Source organism: Bactrocera oleae, chromosome 6 (genome assembly GCF_042242935.1).
Source record: "Bactrocera oleae isolate idBacOlea1 chromosome 6, idBacOlea1, whole genome shotgun sequence".
Classification (NCBI taxonomy): domain Eukaryota; kingdom Metazoa; phylum Arthropoda; class Insecta; order Diptera; family Tephritidae; genus Bactrocera; species Bactrocera oleae.
The window spans coordinates 8,197,779-8,212,021 of NC_091540.1; the positions used below are offsets into that span (position 1 = coordinate 8,197,779).

The 14,243-nt window shown below is 35.9% G+C and overlaps 2 protein-coding genes across 4 annotated transcripts; one reads left to right on the plus strand and one right to left on the minus strand.

The window, feature by feature from the left end:
• Positions 1 to 1,041: 1,041 nt before the first annotated feature.
• On the minus strand, positions 1,042 to 4,757 carry SAK (Sak kinase). The gene is made up of 7 exons (XM_014233802.3): positions 4,370 to 4,757; positions 4,205 to 4,300; positions 3,752 to 4,145; positions 2,597 to 3,686; positions 1,975 to 2,506; positions 1,730 to 1,918; positions 1,042 to 1,661 (listed from the first exon to the last, which is right to left on the minus strand). Exons 1-7 carry the CDS (start codon positions 4,403 to 4,405, stop codon positions 1,311 to 1,313), a joined length of 2,688 nt encoding a protein of 895 aa, XP_014089277.3. The 5' UTR covers positions 4,406 to 4,757; the 3' UTR covers positions 1,042 to 1,310.
• Positions 4,758 to 5,494: 737 nt separating this feature from the next.
• Positions 5,495 to 12,312, plus strand: Cdk12 (Cyclin-dependent kinase 12). Of its 3 annotated transcripts, none has more exons than XM_036360990.2 (9): positions 5,495 to 5,630; positions 5,862 to 6,846; positions 6,935 to 8,022; positions 8,085 to 8,277; positions 8,337 to 8,850; positions 8,915 to 9,799; positions 9,874 to 10,262; positions 10,411 to 10,884; positions 11,601 to 12,312. In XM_036360990.2, exons 2-9 carry the CDS (start codon positions 6,326 to 6,328, stop codon positions 11,701 to 11,703), a joined length of 4,167 nt encoding a protein of 1,388 aa, XP_036216883.2. In that variant the 5' UTR covers positions 5,495 to 5,630; positions 5,862 to 6,325; the 3' UTR covers positions 11,704 to 12,312. The 3 variants fall into 3 exon arrangements, with proteins under 3 accessions (XP_036216883.2, XP_036216884.2, XP_069968163.1); XM_036360991.2 differs by having other exon boundaries at positions 5,513 to 5,630; positions 5,765 to 6,846; XM_070112062.1 differs by having other exon boundaries at positions 5,513 to 5,630; positions 5,765 to 6,846; positions 6,938 to 8,022.
• The last annotated feature ends 1,931 nt before the right edge of the window (positions 12,313 to 14,243 follow it).

Below are 14,243 nucleotides of genomic sequence, written 5' to 3' on the forward strand. Positions count from 1 at the left end.
TGTGGCACACAGGTGCCCCTTGCTGCGAACTCGTCCTTACTTGCCAATGGACATATGTATGTACCAAGTTCCATCAATATATCTTCATTTTTACTCAAGTTACAGCTTGCACGGACAGACAGACGGACGGACAGACACTCACCTGGATTTCAACTCGTCTCGTCATTCTGATCATTCATATACAAGTTAAATGATACAAACAACCGTTAGGTGTACAAAACCACTATACGCTGTAGCAACATGTTGCAAGAGTATAAAACTTTAAAATGTATAAGAAAAAACAAATAAATAAATTTAAAAAAAATAAAAATTAAAAAAAAAATAAAAATTTAAAAAAAAGTAAAAAAATAAAATTTAATAAATAAAAATAAAAAATATATTTACAAAAATTAAAAAAAAAATTTAAAAACTTAAAAAAAATAAAGTAAGAAATATTAAATATAAGAAAAAACAAATATATATACAAACAATACAATTGATTGGCGTATTATACTGTCCAATATATTATTTTTAAAAAATATTCCAATTAAATAAATAATGCAAAACGTTTATGTTTCAAAAATGTGTGCAATTTTATTTCATTAGCGTTTAAGACCATAAGGATTACTAATTTAAGTGAATATGGTTAAAACTTGCTAAATCTAATTTAACAGGTTAAATAATATGGACATAAAATGAATATATACATTAAGCAAATATGCGCAACTAATTATGAAATATACATATATGCATGTATGTCGGCATACTCATATCCAAATTTAGAAAGAATTGTAAAATAATTACTTCTAATAAACTTAAACTATGAATAAACAATAGTCTAGTTTTATATATACTGCTTAAACGATAGATGTATGTACGTATGTGTATCTGCTAAACTCAGCATTGTCAAAGCAGATAAAAGCAATAAAGATACACCCGTCTGTACTTACTTATCACTAATTTGAACCATTTAAAAAATAACTCAACGGCGCACATGCGTTTTTCCGACAAATGCCTGAGTTAATACGCTTTTTATCTTGTACGCAGCAAAAACAATTGGACTTTATTGTGTAACGCACAGAAAAGCACAAATGTACATTTTATATATTTCGGCTTTAATTCAATTCATATATACTAAATATACATATATTTATTGCATTCAAGTATGAACAATTGAAATAACGTTTTAATAAAAAATAATTTTCGTTTGTAAAACAATTTACAAATAAAATATTTTTTTTTTTTTTTGAAATAAGAAGCTGCTCGTTCGAAAATTCAACTCACAGTTTCGAAAATTCAAAGAGCGCGCGTTTAATACAAATCTAAGGGCACTAACGAAAATATTTTATAGCATGTTGTTGCGTTGTACCAACGGTATTTGTAGAGCGTGGTGTAGTCAGCACTTGTATGCTTTCGTACGCGGCATAGTGACCGTTATGCGGCTGCTTAGATTGCATAAAATGTCCGTTTGTGCGCAAAAGCGGCGCTTGCTTCAATTGCCGCTCCACCTGTGGCAATTGTGCTAATTTTTCTCTTACCACAATAGGCAGATCGTCTTGTGGGCTAAAGTGGGTGGACGAACCATTTGTTTGCGTAAAAGTAATGCCACCGCCCTGATGTGCGGGTATCACTGAAACATGCGAACCGTCAGGGAATTGCACTTGGATAATGCCATGCGAAAGCTGTAATAGCAAAAAAGAAAAAAAATTATAAAAATGATGATATTTTTTTTTGAAGTTCAACTACATACTTCTGTGGCGATACCAATGCCGGGTATGTTAAGTTTTCGTATCGGTACATTTGGCTGTGCTGCCATTATTTGTTGTTGTTGTAGTTGATGCTGCTGTAAGCCCATTGATTGCTGTGACGAGGAGTTACTGAAATTGGTGCCGCTACGAAATCCCGAAGATGTGGTGCCGGTTGAAAAGTTAGTACTTTCCTAAATGGAAATTTACATTGTTTACAAAACGCATGAAAAAAGTAGCAACAATTTACCTGTTGCGACGTTGGTGTTAAATAAATGAAGTTGGTAGTGTCGCGCATTGCCGTTGTAATACATTGACCCTGCATCACATCAACATCACTGGGTCGCCGGCCCACCACAGCTGGAAAACAGCAATTACCACTAGTCTGCGCCAGCTGTAGCGCACTGCAGATCGCCTGACAATGCTTTAAGCATTCCTCTTGATGTTGCAGCAAGTTACGGGCAGTAAGCTCGTCGTGATCCTTCAACAAACGACCGTGCTTATCGTATACACGTATATCAGCATTAGACGATTTAATTACTTTTGCGCCATTATAAAAGAAAACCTCGAAATCGTTCATGCTTTCCATGAGCTGGCATTTTGCTTGTGTGCTAAAGAATGTAACTTTTGGAGTTTTGGCTTTAACCAAGTTGACAAAACGTGAGGCATAAATATATTTTTTCCAATGTTTGCTGGGTAAATTATTATAAGAGTAAATCGTGTGATTAGCAGCAGAACCATCTGGTGGAGCTGGAGGCGATTCTTCGCTAATAGGTAAACCACTACATGAAAATGAAGTAAGAAAAGAAAAGAGTAATTATATAAATTTTTTTATTAATGTTTTTTATAAATAATTTTTATGATGCACTTACCGTCCTGGATCTGGTTGGTAAATGGTAACACGCAAGCCATCTTTTGAAAACCAATATATATCGGTTATACGATCTTCGCGTAAACGACTTTTATATTTTATGAATTCCAATGCCACCTCGCCACCGGATAAAATGCTCATGATAGCATTTTTGGTTTTATAACGTGTAGGCAAGAGACGATTGGTGTTTAATGGTAGCACACCTAAACGTTCTGTGGTACTTTTTTGTTCTTGCGCAGCTGCATTATTTGGCATAAGTACTTTATGCATTCCGTCCATATGATTAGACTTATGCGACAAGTAATCGCTGCCACTAGCGTGAAAATTATTTTCAACATTCTCGCCACATGGTTTAGGAAGCGGAAAATGATTTTCAACCACATAGCGTGGTGTACTATTGTATTTAGATGAGCCGTTAGTTTGCCACTCAATGTCCATGCTATTACTTTGAGGAGTCGATGCATGGAATTGACGTTGTTGATTTGTTTCCAAATAGTCACTAGCAAAAGAATTGTAGGACTGTGCTGCCTTCAATGGCGCAAAGTCAGCTTCGTTTTGTTGATGCTCATGTATGCGCTCCAATGTACCACCACGCATTGGATATTTTTCCATTGAACGTGAACGTTGTAGTGCAGCAGTACGAGATGAACTTGAGTTGCTACTGGCGAATGTTATAATGCCGCTGTCACAGCTTGAGCCACTTTGTTGCTGTTGATATTTTTGCTTATGATTCTGCGTGCACTCGTGAATGTCAATGTTATTGCCGACAGCAGCTGAACCTGCAGCTATGACACAACCTTGTTCATGACGCAGCATGAATGGATGTTGCAGCACTTGTTCCAAGGTTATTCGCTCATTTGGATCTTTTTTTAATAAACGTTCTATTAAATCTTGTGCATCGTAAGCGAGATGTTGTGGTATTTGGAAATCCGATTTTACAACTTTATTAAGTGTGGACTGTATTGCATCTGTATCAAAAGGTGGGTGTCCGACAAGCAGTGTGTAGAACATACAACCAAGACCCCAAACATCAGCCGGTAAGCCATGGGGAGCTCTAGTTACTACTTCAGGTGATATGTAGTTGGGTGTACCTGAAATAAATTCAAAATAGCGTTTGGCAATGCGTAAATTAACATTTCCATTTGCGGTTACCTACCGCACATTGTCATGTGTTTCTCATCAGGTCGTTTTAACTGAGTAGCTAGTCCGAAATCGGCAATCTTGACATGCATATCTTTGCTAAGTAATAAGTTCGAAAGCGATATATCACGGTGCATTATCTGATGAGAATGTAGATACAACAAGCCGGAAACCACCTGTCGTAGTATGTTAGCCGCTTCATCCTCAGTCATGGCTCGTCCCATTTGTTGTTTCATATAACGATGCAGCTCGCCATTATGTGCCAGCTCTAGCACCAGATATACATAGTTAACATCTTGAAAAAAAGTGTACAACTCCAGAACTGAAGGATGTTTTAGACGCGAATGTATTTCAACTTCTTGTCGTACTCGGTTGGCTAAGCCAGCACGCTGTATAAGCTGTTTGTCAATCTTAATAGAAAATTTTAAATTTTACATAAAACATTATTACAGTGTATTCATATATGTACCATTTTAATAGCCACTACTTGATTTGTACGCGTACAACGCGCCTTATATACACTAGCGAAGCCGCCTTTGCCCAGTAGATGAAGTACTTCATATTCCTATAATTTAGTAATTGGAAAGTTAGCTTCACTTGTAAAATTACTTTTATACTATGCTGCAGCTCACACCTCAATACACTCCCCTATTCCTCCGTGTATAGACATTGTTGGGGTAAGCTCTTACAGTCTCTTATCAACCAACACTTAAATTTTCACTTTATTATTTAAAAATAATTGTTTTTCCTCAATAAACATGTAAATAAATAAAAGCGTCGCACCTGCCTACATTCTTTAGCACTTTTTATTTCTTTTAAATTCGAAGTCAACGTCACAAAACGTTTATGCTCACTAAACAAAGTTGTGTGCTGTCAACTGGTATATGACAGCTACATGACAGCATAGACGCCTTAAAATATTTTAAAATCAAAATATTGCTTTATACTCAATTGAAATTTAAAAAAACTTTAAACATTTATTTTCTCCGCCACATAAACATTATTTGATTTATCTGTTTCCATCGTTCTTTTAAAATCGGTATTACGAAAATGTAAACTTTATTTTATTACTTTGAAGCAACCCTGTCCATTCGCCATTTACGCATTTCGTCGAGAAATTTTCATTTCGCTGTCGTAATCATAATCGCTCTGTGCGCTGCTTGGAAAGAAAAATTCCTTTTAATTCAGCTTCCATAATTTTATTGCCATTTTCATAAAATTTTATGCAAATATGCTCATTTAAAGAACGCACATGAAACAATTAAACCCCAAAGAATATATATAAATTAAATGCATATGAAATTAGAACAAAATTTTAACGCACGCAAAGCGAACTTATTGCTTTAAGTTTATTGAAATCACATTTCGTGATCAAGAAAAAACGGGAGTACTGCTCCAGTGAAGTACAAGTCGCACCTTGTGCACACGTTCGCAAAATATATGTGATAAGACCACGTACTACGTTATTACAGTGGAGTTGCATACTATACCAATCACCAAGTTGTTACAAATGTGCTATTGAATAGTGATTTCGGTGAAAGTGTGGGAAAGAATTTATTTCGGAACAAAAATATTGGTGACAAATATTCAAGTCCAAGATACCGTTTTATATACCAAAGTGAAGAATAATAATGCAACCTGCCTTAGACTAATGGACCATCGGTAGTGGTCACGTCAAATACGGGCAAGGAAACAAAAAATTTGCAATACTTGTAAATTCTTACAAGTTTGAGCAGTGAATATTTACCAAAACATTACTATTAATACTCCTGAAAGTATTTTTTAATACCTAGGATGGAATTATTTACTGCAAGTTGGTGAAATTATAAAACTTATGCCGCTGCGTTCATGTCAAAAATCTTTCTTCAATCAAATCAAAAACAGAGTTGTTAAATGTAAGTTAGCTTAAAATAATTACTTTATGTTGTTGTGTTAAATATTACTTTAACATTTCACCTTATCTAATATTGAATCAAGTTGAACATATTAATTTTTAACATTTGATTTATTTTTAACTTTATTTACTCAGATATTAACTATAAATTATCAAAAATATACATAGAAATTTAAAAAAAAAAAACACCTATTCAATTCAACATCGTTTTCGTTATTTTGACATTTATCAGTGTTGTATCGTTGACTGACAACTAACCTCAAAATACTACAGGGCAAAAAGTGACAAATGATAAATTTTATTTCTGTTACCGTGTTGTTGTTGCTGTTTGTAATTCATCGGGGCGACATCGTTGACGGCGAAGCTTGCAGAAAATTTCACAAATAGTATAAAACTACAAATATCATTCTTAAATTGCATTTATTAATTTACTGCTTTGGAGTATAAAATCAGCGATAAAGTATTTAACATGTGAATTGAAATTATGTATAAATCAATCAAGAAGGAGAACATTTTAGAACAAAAAAACAGACAGCCTATATTTCAACTCTGCCTGAAGGAAGTGAAGTAGCTGAAAAAAAACAACAAACTGAACCAATTAAAATAATATTGTGTTAGAGGTGAGACTAGCAAATTCGAAAAGATTGGTTCCAAGGAATACAAGTGTTAGTGATTGTGTCTCTAATCGTCCCGCTAATGGAAAAAGAACGGGGCGGTTGCAGCAGCACGCGCTACGCCAGTGCCAGCGAACGTAGCAACGTTGTTGGCGGAAACTCACATTCGCTAATGGCTAGTGAATATGACGGTTTAATAAAAAAACACAAAAAATCTAAAAAGAAAAGTAGTAAACATTCACGTTCTCGTGAAAATTCTCCGACCCGACAGTTACGGCATAGTCGCAGTAGCAGCAACCAGTCTCTGCAAAGTCGACCCAGCCCAGATGGCGACGATACTTTAGCAAATAACCAATCATCGACGAAAACAAATGCCTTGAATGCCATCGTAGAATACTCAGATGTTAGTTCCGAAGATTTCTCTGATCCTGAGGCGGGCGAAATTAATTCGGAACCAAATGAAACCACGAAGCAGCAAAGTGTCAATATAACGGTACTAAATGTGAGCAAAGATCTAAGACCTTCCACACAACTTCCTCCACCAAATGCACCTAAAGTTGATCAACAACTTCAGAACATGAGCAGTGATGATGATACTTTCCGGTATGTTAAAATTTGTTTGAATTATTAATATTATTATTTAGTACAAACATTGTAAAATAAATTAAAAAATGTATTTTTCTTTTACCAGAAGAAAACGTAAAGAGAGTCTTGATAATTTATCCAATTTATCACCAAATCGTGTGCGCCGTATTATACTTGGTTCTCCAGTTCGGGGGGGAAAATCAAATAGCACTGCAACAACAACTGGTTTATTGAAATCCAAAGGTGATAAAATGTCCAGTTCAGGGGCGTCCCCCAACGATGCGAGCACAGTAATGTTATCTCACCATCGTACACACAGCGATTCATCAACGAAAAAACAAAAAAAGAATAGCATTAACAGTAGCAGCAGTAGCAAACTGCTTGATGAAGAAGTTTCGGACTGGGATGCGGCATTGGCAAGTAGTGATTCCATGGATACCGATGAATTTGAAGCAGAATTAAAGAGACAAAAACGCAAGAAAGCCAAAAAAGACAAAAAGCATAAGCGAAGTAAGAAATCAAAGAAACGAAAAAAGAAGCGTGCACGATCATATTCAAGTATCGAGTCGATTTCTGACAATGACTTAGATGAAGTTATAGCAGCTGAGAGTATACGTCACTACACACCTTCGCCGAAGGCACACCGTTTTCACGAAAAAACTGTTGGTAACAGTGCAATTAAAAGTCCCGATCGTAACATCGCTGGTAGTGGTGTTGGTTCATCTTATACGCCAATGAAAGAAGTCAGTCCAATGTCCATAGATACACCACCACTGCGTCCCAGTAGTAGCAACAGCTACTATGCTGAAAAGACAAATGCCGCTTTATCAGCTAATGCCGCAGTAAAACCGAGTGGCACATCTACAGTTGCGGCAGCAGCTTCTGGTCTACAAGTCACTGTAACTAATCAACGGCATCGTACACCCCCACGTACCAGTGCTAAAACACGATTTCCTGCCGCAACATCACCGCATACACCACCGCTTTATGTGGGCGGTAGTGTTGAACGTGGACATAACGCACGCAGCACACGTTATGCGCTTAGTCCATCAAAGGAAGAACTACTAACTACGCACCATCATCATCAACATCGCTCATTAAGCAATGCCAGCGGTGGTGGTACTACTAGTCATCATTACAGTGGTAGAAGTAGCAGCGGTGTTGATATGCATAAATATAAAAATCTTTCGCCTGGTAAGGGCCGATTGTTTTATTTGCGCGATACAGTTATTTAAATTTATTTCTCGCTATTTTAGATCGCTACCATCATCACCAGCCTGCTACACCGCCTCATAAGCGCAGAAAAGCAATTGATACACGAACGCCTGCGTACGAGTCTCATCATACACGTACCCACCATAGCTCTAGCGCCCACAGTTTGCGTAAAACACATGATTTTGATCGTTTCGGTAATAATAACAGAGACAAATATGGCAGACGCTACTCCAGGTAATACGCATAATTTAATGTTTTGAAGATCTTTTATAACTATGTATTTCGTTTATCAGAAGCCCTAGTTTGTTAAATGTTCGAAGTAGACAATCACCAGCATATGCGGCCACCTCTTCCTCATCATATCGTAGTAGTGGTGTTTCGAGTAGTAGTCATCGTCATGGTGGCAGCAAATACCTACAAGCAACATCACCTTCCCCTGTACGATCAAAGTCGTCTAAACGCGGCGCTGGCGCTGATCGTTATTCACGTTCGCGTTCACCGCGTTCTGTAACTAGGCATTATGACTCACCACCCTCGCCCATCTCTGCAGCGTTAGTTAGTGGCCGCTCGTCACATCGACGTTACCGTTCATCTTCACGGAATCGTCGTCGTGATGGCAAGCGTTCATACACGCGTTCACGCAGTCGAACACGTTCACGTTCACGTACACGATCGCGTTCACCTTCATCGTCACCCATTTCACGCGACCTGAAGCTCAAACGCATCGAATACAGTAAAAAGATCAGTGACACAAGTCTATTTGCTGAGCTGGTGAAAGACAAGCACAAGCGACAAAAGGCGATAGACGTGAGTGTATTATATTTATACATAAATATATTTCAAACATATATTTTTTTTTATCATTTGATAGGCACTACTAGAACGTCAAGAGGAGAACAGTAATAGTAATAGTGCGCTCATTATCAATGAAAATAGCTCGTCAGTGGATAGCGGTACTCCCAAGGTAGTCGTACATTCAGACCTCACACCGTCCATCACTGATAGCGCTACTGCGAAATCCGCAACATTAGCACCCAATCCGGCAACAACGCCAAATGGTGTGAGTGGTGGCAGCAAAACAGCTGTCGAAATAACTAACATTCCCATGCCGAAGGTGATAGATGAAAAGCTTACCACCGAACAAATGACAAATGAGCCCGCCACCAAAGCCACTGCAACAAATGCGACAATTGATGAGACCGATCGTCAGTCCATAGTACCGCCGCCAATTAAGACTAAACCTAAAAGTCTTACTGCTTTACCAATGCCACCAGGCATAAGTGCCGCTGATTTAGCCAATGCGACTACACCCTCACCACCCTCCGAGTATAATAGCAAAAGTACTTCGTCTGCTCCGAAAGTGAGTAACAACAACGCCTCGTCTACCGCCACGCCAGCTGCAAACACTAATGCCAACAAAAGCTTGCTCAATTTGCCGATGCCACCAATGGTGCCCGGCGGTGAGGAGCTCAGTGGCGATGAGGACGATGTTATTAATAGTCCAGAAGATTTTGACACCGCAAACAGCAGCAGCAATGCGTCGAAAGCGGGTGCGGATGGCGCATCAAACGATGCCGCAACGGGAAATGGTAAACTTTCCAACAGTAAAGGGAACACAAATGCTGCCACTGCAAAACGCAAACGGCCGGTAATATTGAATCGTCGCGATTCACGTAATCAAGTGCGTGATTGGGGCGAACGTTGTGTCGATGTTTTCGAGATGATAGCACAGATCGGCGAGGGTACATATGGACAAGTAATGAATTAAACTATTATGCGTTTAATCATTTTTTAATTACTTTAATGATTTCATTCTTATTTGCCAATTAGGTGTATAAAGCACGTGACCATCACACTAACGAAATGGTTGCGCTGAAGAAAGTGCGTTTGGAGCATGAGAAGGAAGGCTTTCCCATTACAGCTGTGCGTGAAATTAAAATTTTACGACAACTGAATCATCGCAATATTGTCAATCTTCATGAAATAGTCACAGACAAACAAGATGCTTTGGAATTTCGAAAAGATAAAGGCTCATTTTATTTAGTATTCGAGTATATGGATCATGATTTGATGGGTTTATTGGAATCTGGCATGGTCGACTTCAATGAAGAGAATAATGCCAGTATTATGAAGCAACTTTTGGATGGGCTCAATTACTGCCATAAAAAGAATTTCCTTCATCGTGATATTAAATGTTCAAATATCTTAATGAACAACAAGTAAGTAACGTAACGGACTTACCTATGTTGAACGGATTGTTTTGTTTTTGTTGTAATTACACAAATTGTTGCTGCTGTACAATCAAAATTTTACATTAATAACAATATTTCATTTATAATAAAACAAAATCTATTAATAATTTTGCAGAGGTCAAGTAAAACTTGCCGATTTCGGTTTGGCTCGCTTATACAACGCGGAAGATCGCGAACGTCCATACACTAACAAAGTTATAACACTGTGGTATCGTCCGCCGGAACTACTACTCGGCGAAGAACGTTATGGACCAGCGATTGATGTTTGGTCATGTGGTTGTATATTGGGGGAGTTATTCGTTAAACGACCACTCTTCCAAGCGAATGCCGAAATGCCGCAATTGGACACGATTTCCAAAGTGTGTGGCACGCCGGTGCCGGCGGTATGGCCAAATGTAATCAAACTACCACTCTTCCATACATTTAAGCCGAAACGTCAGCATAGGCGACGCCTACGCGAAGATTTTGAATTCATGCCAATGCCCGCTTTGGATTTACTCGATCGCATGCTGGAATTAGATCCAGATCGTCGCATCACCGCAGAGGAGGCGCTCAAATCACCATGGCTCGTAAACATCAATCCCGATGAGTAAGTTTTTTTTGATTACGGAGTATGAAATGTGTTACACCCACAATGGAACGTCAGAGACCCAATAAAGTATATGTATAAATGATCAGCGTGACGAGTTGAGTCGATTTAGCCATGTCCGTTTATCTGTCCATCTGTCTGTATATACGCGAGTACTAGTCCCTCAGTTTATGAGATATTGAACTGAAATCTTGCACAGCGCCGCTATCGGACTACCGTATATATGCATATATATATTTAATTACATATATATCTCTGTTCCCACAACAGTCGGGTCTAAGTGACTGGAACGGACCCGAATTTTTATCCGGCCAAGGACTGTCAACTCGGCACTATTCCTCGAAATTACTTTAGTTACTTTAGGAATTTTCAGTCGCTACAACAACAACAATGACTACCATATATCTGAAATACAAACTGAACAATCAAAAGAAAATTTTTGTATTGAAAATTTTTTAATATGTCAAGATATGTTCACGAATCATTTCAAATGAATTATTGTCTAAGTCCACGCTATAATATCCGAATAAATTTTTCAGATTGCACCACTATAGCATATAGCATCCATACAGACCGACTAATCAAAATTAAGTTCTTGTAAGAAAAAAAAAAATTTTGCGTATTTTATCTTCGGTGCAACCGAAGTTAACTTTTCTTTTTGTTTAAGTCTTGAAATTATACATTTTGTTAATATCTCATAATTTTACTTTCCGTAGAATGGCTATACCCAGGTTGCCTACTTGGCAAGATTGCCATGAATTGTGGAGCAAAAAGCTACGTCGTCAAAAGCGCGAACAGGGCGACGCAGGCACGCTGTGAGATTACATCTATTCTATGGTGGCGACGCCAGTCATTGATTCGGAGTTGACCCAGCGCTTGGTGCCTGACAAAGTGACAGATAACACAAAATAACTGTGTATATAGCTGGTGCAACAACAACAATATCAACATTAATTTCTAAAATCAATTGATGGCGCTGTGAATGCAGAAAGCTAATACCAACAACAATATGGAAAACTGTGTCATTTGGAATTAATTTGAAATGTACGATGGTAAAATGTTTAGCGCAGCTGTTATTGTTGTATCTAACGTGTCGGAAGTAGGAAGTGTTGAAAGCTTAGCAAATACACGAAACTTTCTTCATCCTTTATCTATAGTAATTGTAATTGATTCACATTTTAGATTTTTTTTTTATAATAACCATTATAACTTACTATTTTTATTATAATCATATTATATTAGTAATGGCATCAAGTTAAAGCGTAAACTAAATTATAATTAGTTTTAAAGCAACGAAAAGGATAACTTAAATAAAACTAAGAAATTATTAAACTTTGTAAGCCGATTACAAAAAAAGAAACAAGAGCAAAATAATATAATAAATGAATATAAAGATCTACGTACACATATTTAAGCACATGCGTCAAATTTGAAAGTCTCTTTCTTAACACCTTTTGGGTGCATTTATTAAAATTCATTAGGGCACAAACTTGGAGAGCAAAAGTACGTCAAAAATGAAAAATTTGTAAACAATGTCTCATATATATGCATACTATTTACTAAGTAAAATAACAACAAAGCATATAACGGAAGGACTGTTAGGTGACTGATATATTGTTAATACCGCAGCAAATTGATGAATTTCCAAACATAAAACACTGTAAATATTAATGGAGAGACTTCAATAGTTGCACACAATTTTAAACTTATATTATATGAGTAATGAGTTAGTTTTTTTTTTGACACTTCAAAAATTTCAGTTATTTAAATACGTAACTGTAACTATCTTTAATTTTACATTCAAAGCATAATTATGTATGAATGTAAATCAATTAAGTAATTACATATATGTATGTGTGTTGCATATGCATATACAATAAAAACAATGTACGTATGTATGTTACGTGTGTACATTAAAAATTTGTAGAATGAACTTAAACGACTTTAGCGTTGCAACTACATATTACTGTAAATCATGAATAAATAGCAGCAATTCTAAATTTAGTCAATAAAAATTACAAAAAAAAAACGTATTAAGAACGGTTTATTACATTTTTAAATGTATATGTTTGTACAGAGTTGCGTGGAAAAATTGATATATATATATGATTTGAACAAAAATTATTTCCATATTTTTAATAGAATTTATCACTCAATATTTTATTTAAAAAATAAATACTGATTATTTGGCAAATGAGCTTAACAGTGTTCAGTTACGGTATATATTAGCTGTTCCTTGGAATTGCGCTATAAACAAGGCGTACATGCCTACTAAATAAATGCATAACAAAATTGAACAAAATACTTTGAATATAAAACATTTTAGTTAGAAAATTGGCAAACTACTTGGATCGCCCATTATTATACATACGTATAATAGCGGCTCCTTATTGTATACATACAAACACACTTGTTTTATATAGCGTATATAAAATTTTGAATAGTATTTTTATTTGTTGTGAAGGTAGAATTTGATATACAACTCAGAAAATTTTATTAACCCTATAAAAGCAAACGCTAGCTTCTTTTTTGCCACCCTTTCTTATTTTGAGAGAGTGTTTTACACTTACGTCTCATAAAAGTTAAATTAGAGAAAAGAGAAATAAGTTGGCTGTCTAATATTAACTTGTTCGATAACTAGATAACTCAGTTTTTATATAACATACATATTACTATGCTAAGGCAGTACTCTAAGTAATGAATATAAAAAATATTTTATTTGAGAAAGCATCAAGTAGTAGGTAGTGGCACCATGGTTTGTTTTGTCCATCTGCATCAATATACACTGATTTTGATAGGCAATAAAAATTTTAGGTTTTCAATGTATTTTTTATTTTACACATACAAATACAGTATATTGTTTATTTTTAGAGGAGATAGCGGTCTTAAACATTGCATAAGTAGGTAACTCATGAAAATATTGTTAAGACCAGCGTTGAAGTTGAAATTGAAATGGATTTATAAGTAAAATGTATGCAGTGGAAACATTTGAAGCATTCAAAGTTTATATTTTTTATAAATAAGTATAGTACACTAGAGTAAAAGTACATATATTACATAAACATCGTATATATATATATATGTATATTATGTATTGAATATAAACTGCAATAGCAATTAAACATTTATAAACTATTGAAATGAGGTACTAACTGTAATGTAATAAGTAATTCGTTGAACAAAATAAAATCAAAATATTCATGCATACATATATATTAATCTTAAGTAAATAATGAAGTTATAAGCTAAAAAGTTAATAATGGGTGCATGTGAGACTGAATACAAGAAAATAAAATCTGGAATATTAAACTAAGAACTTCTACAACTGATATCTCAACGAATGGATATTGTTGGCATTA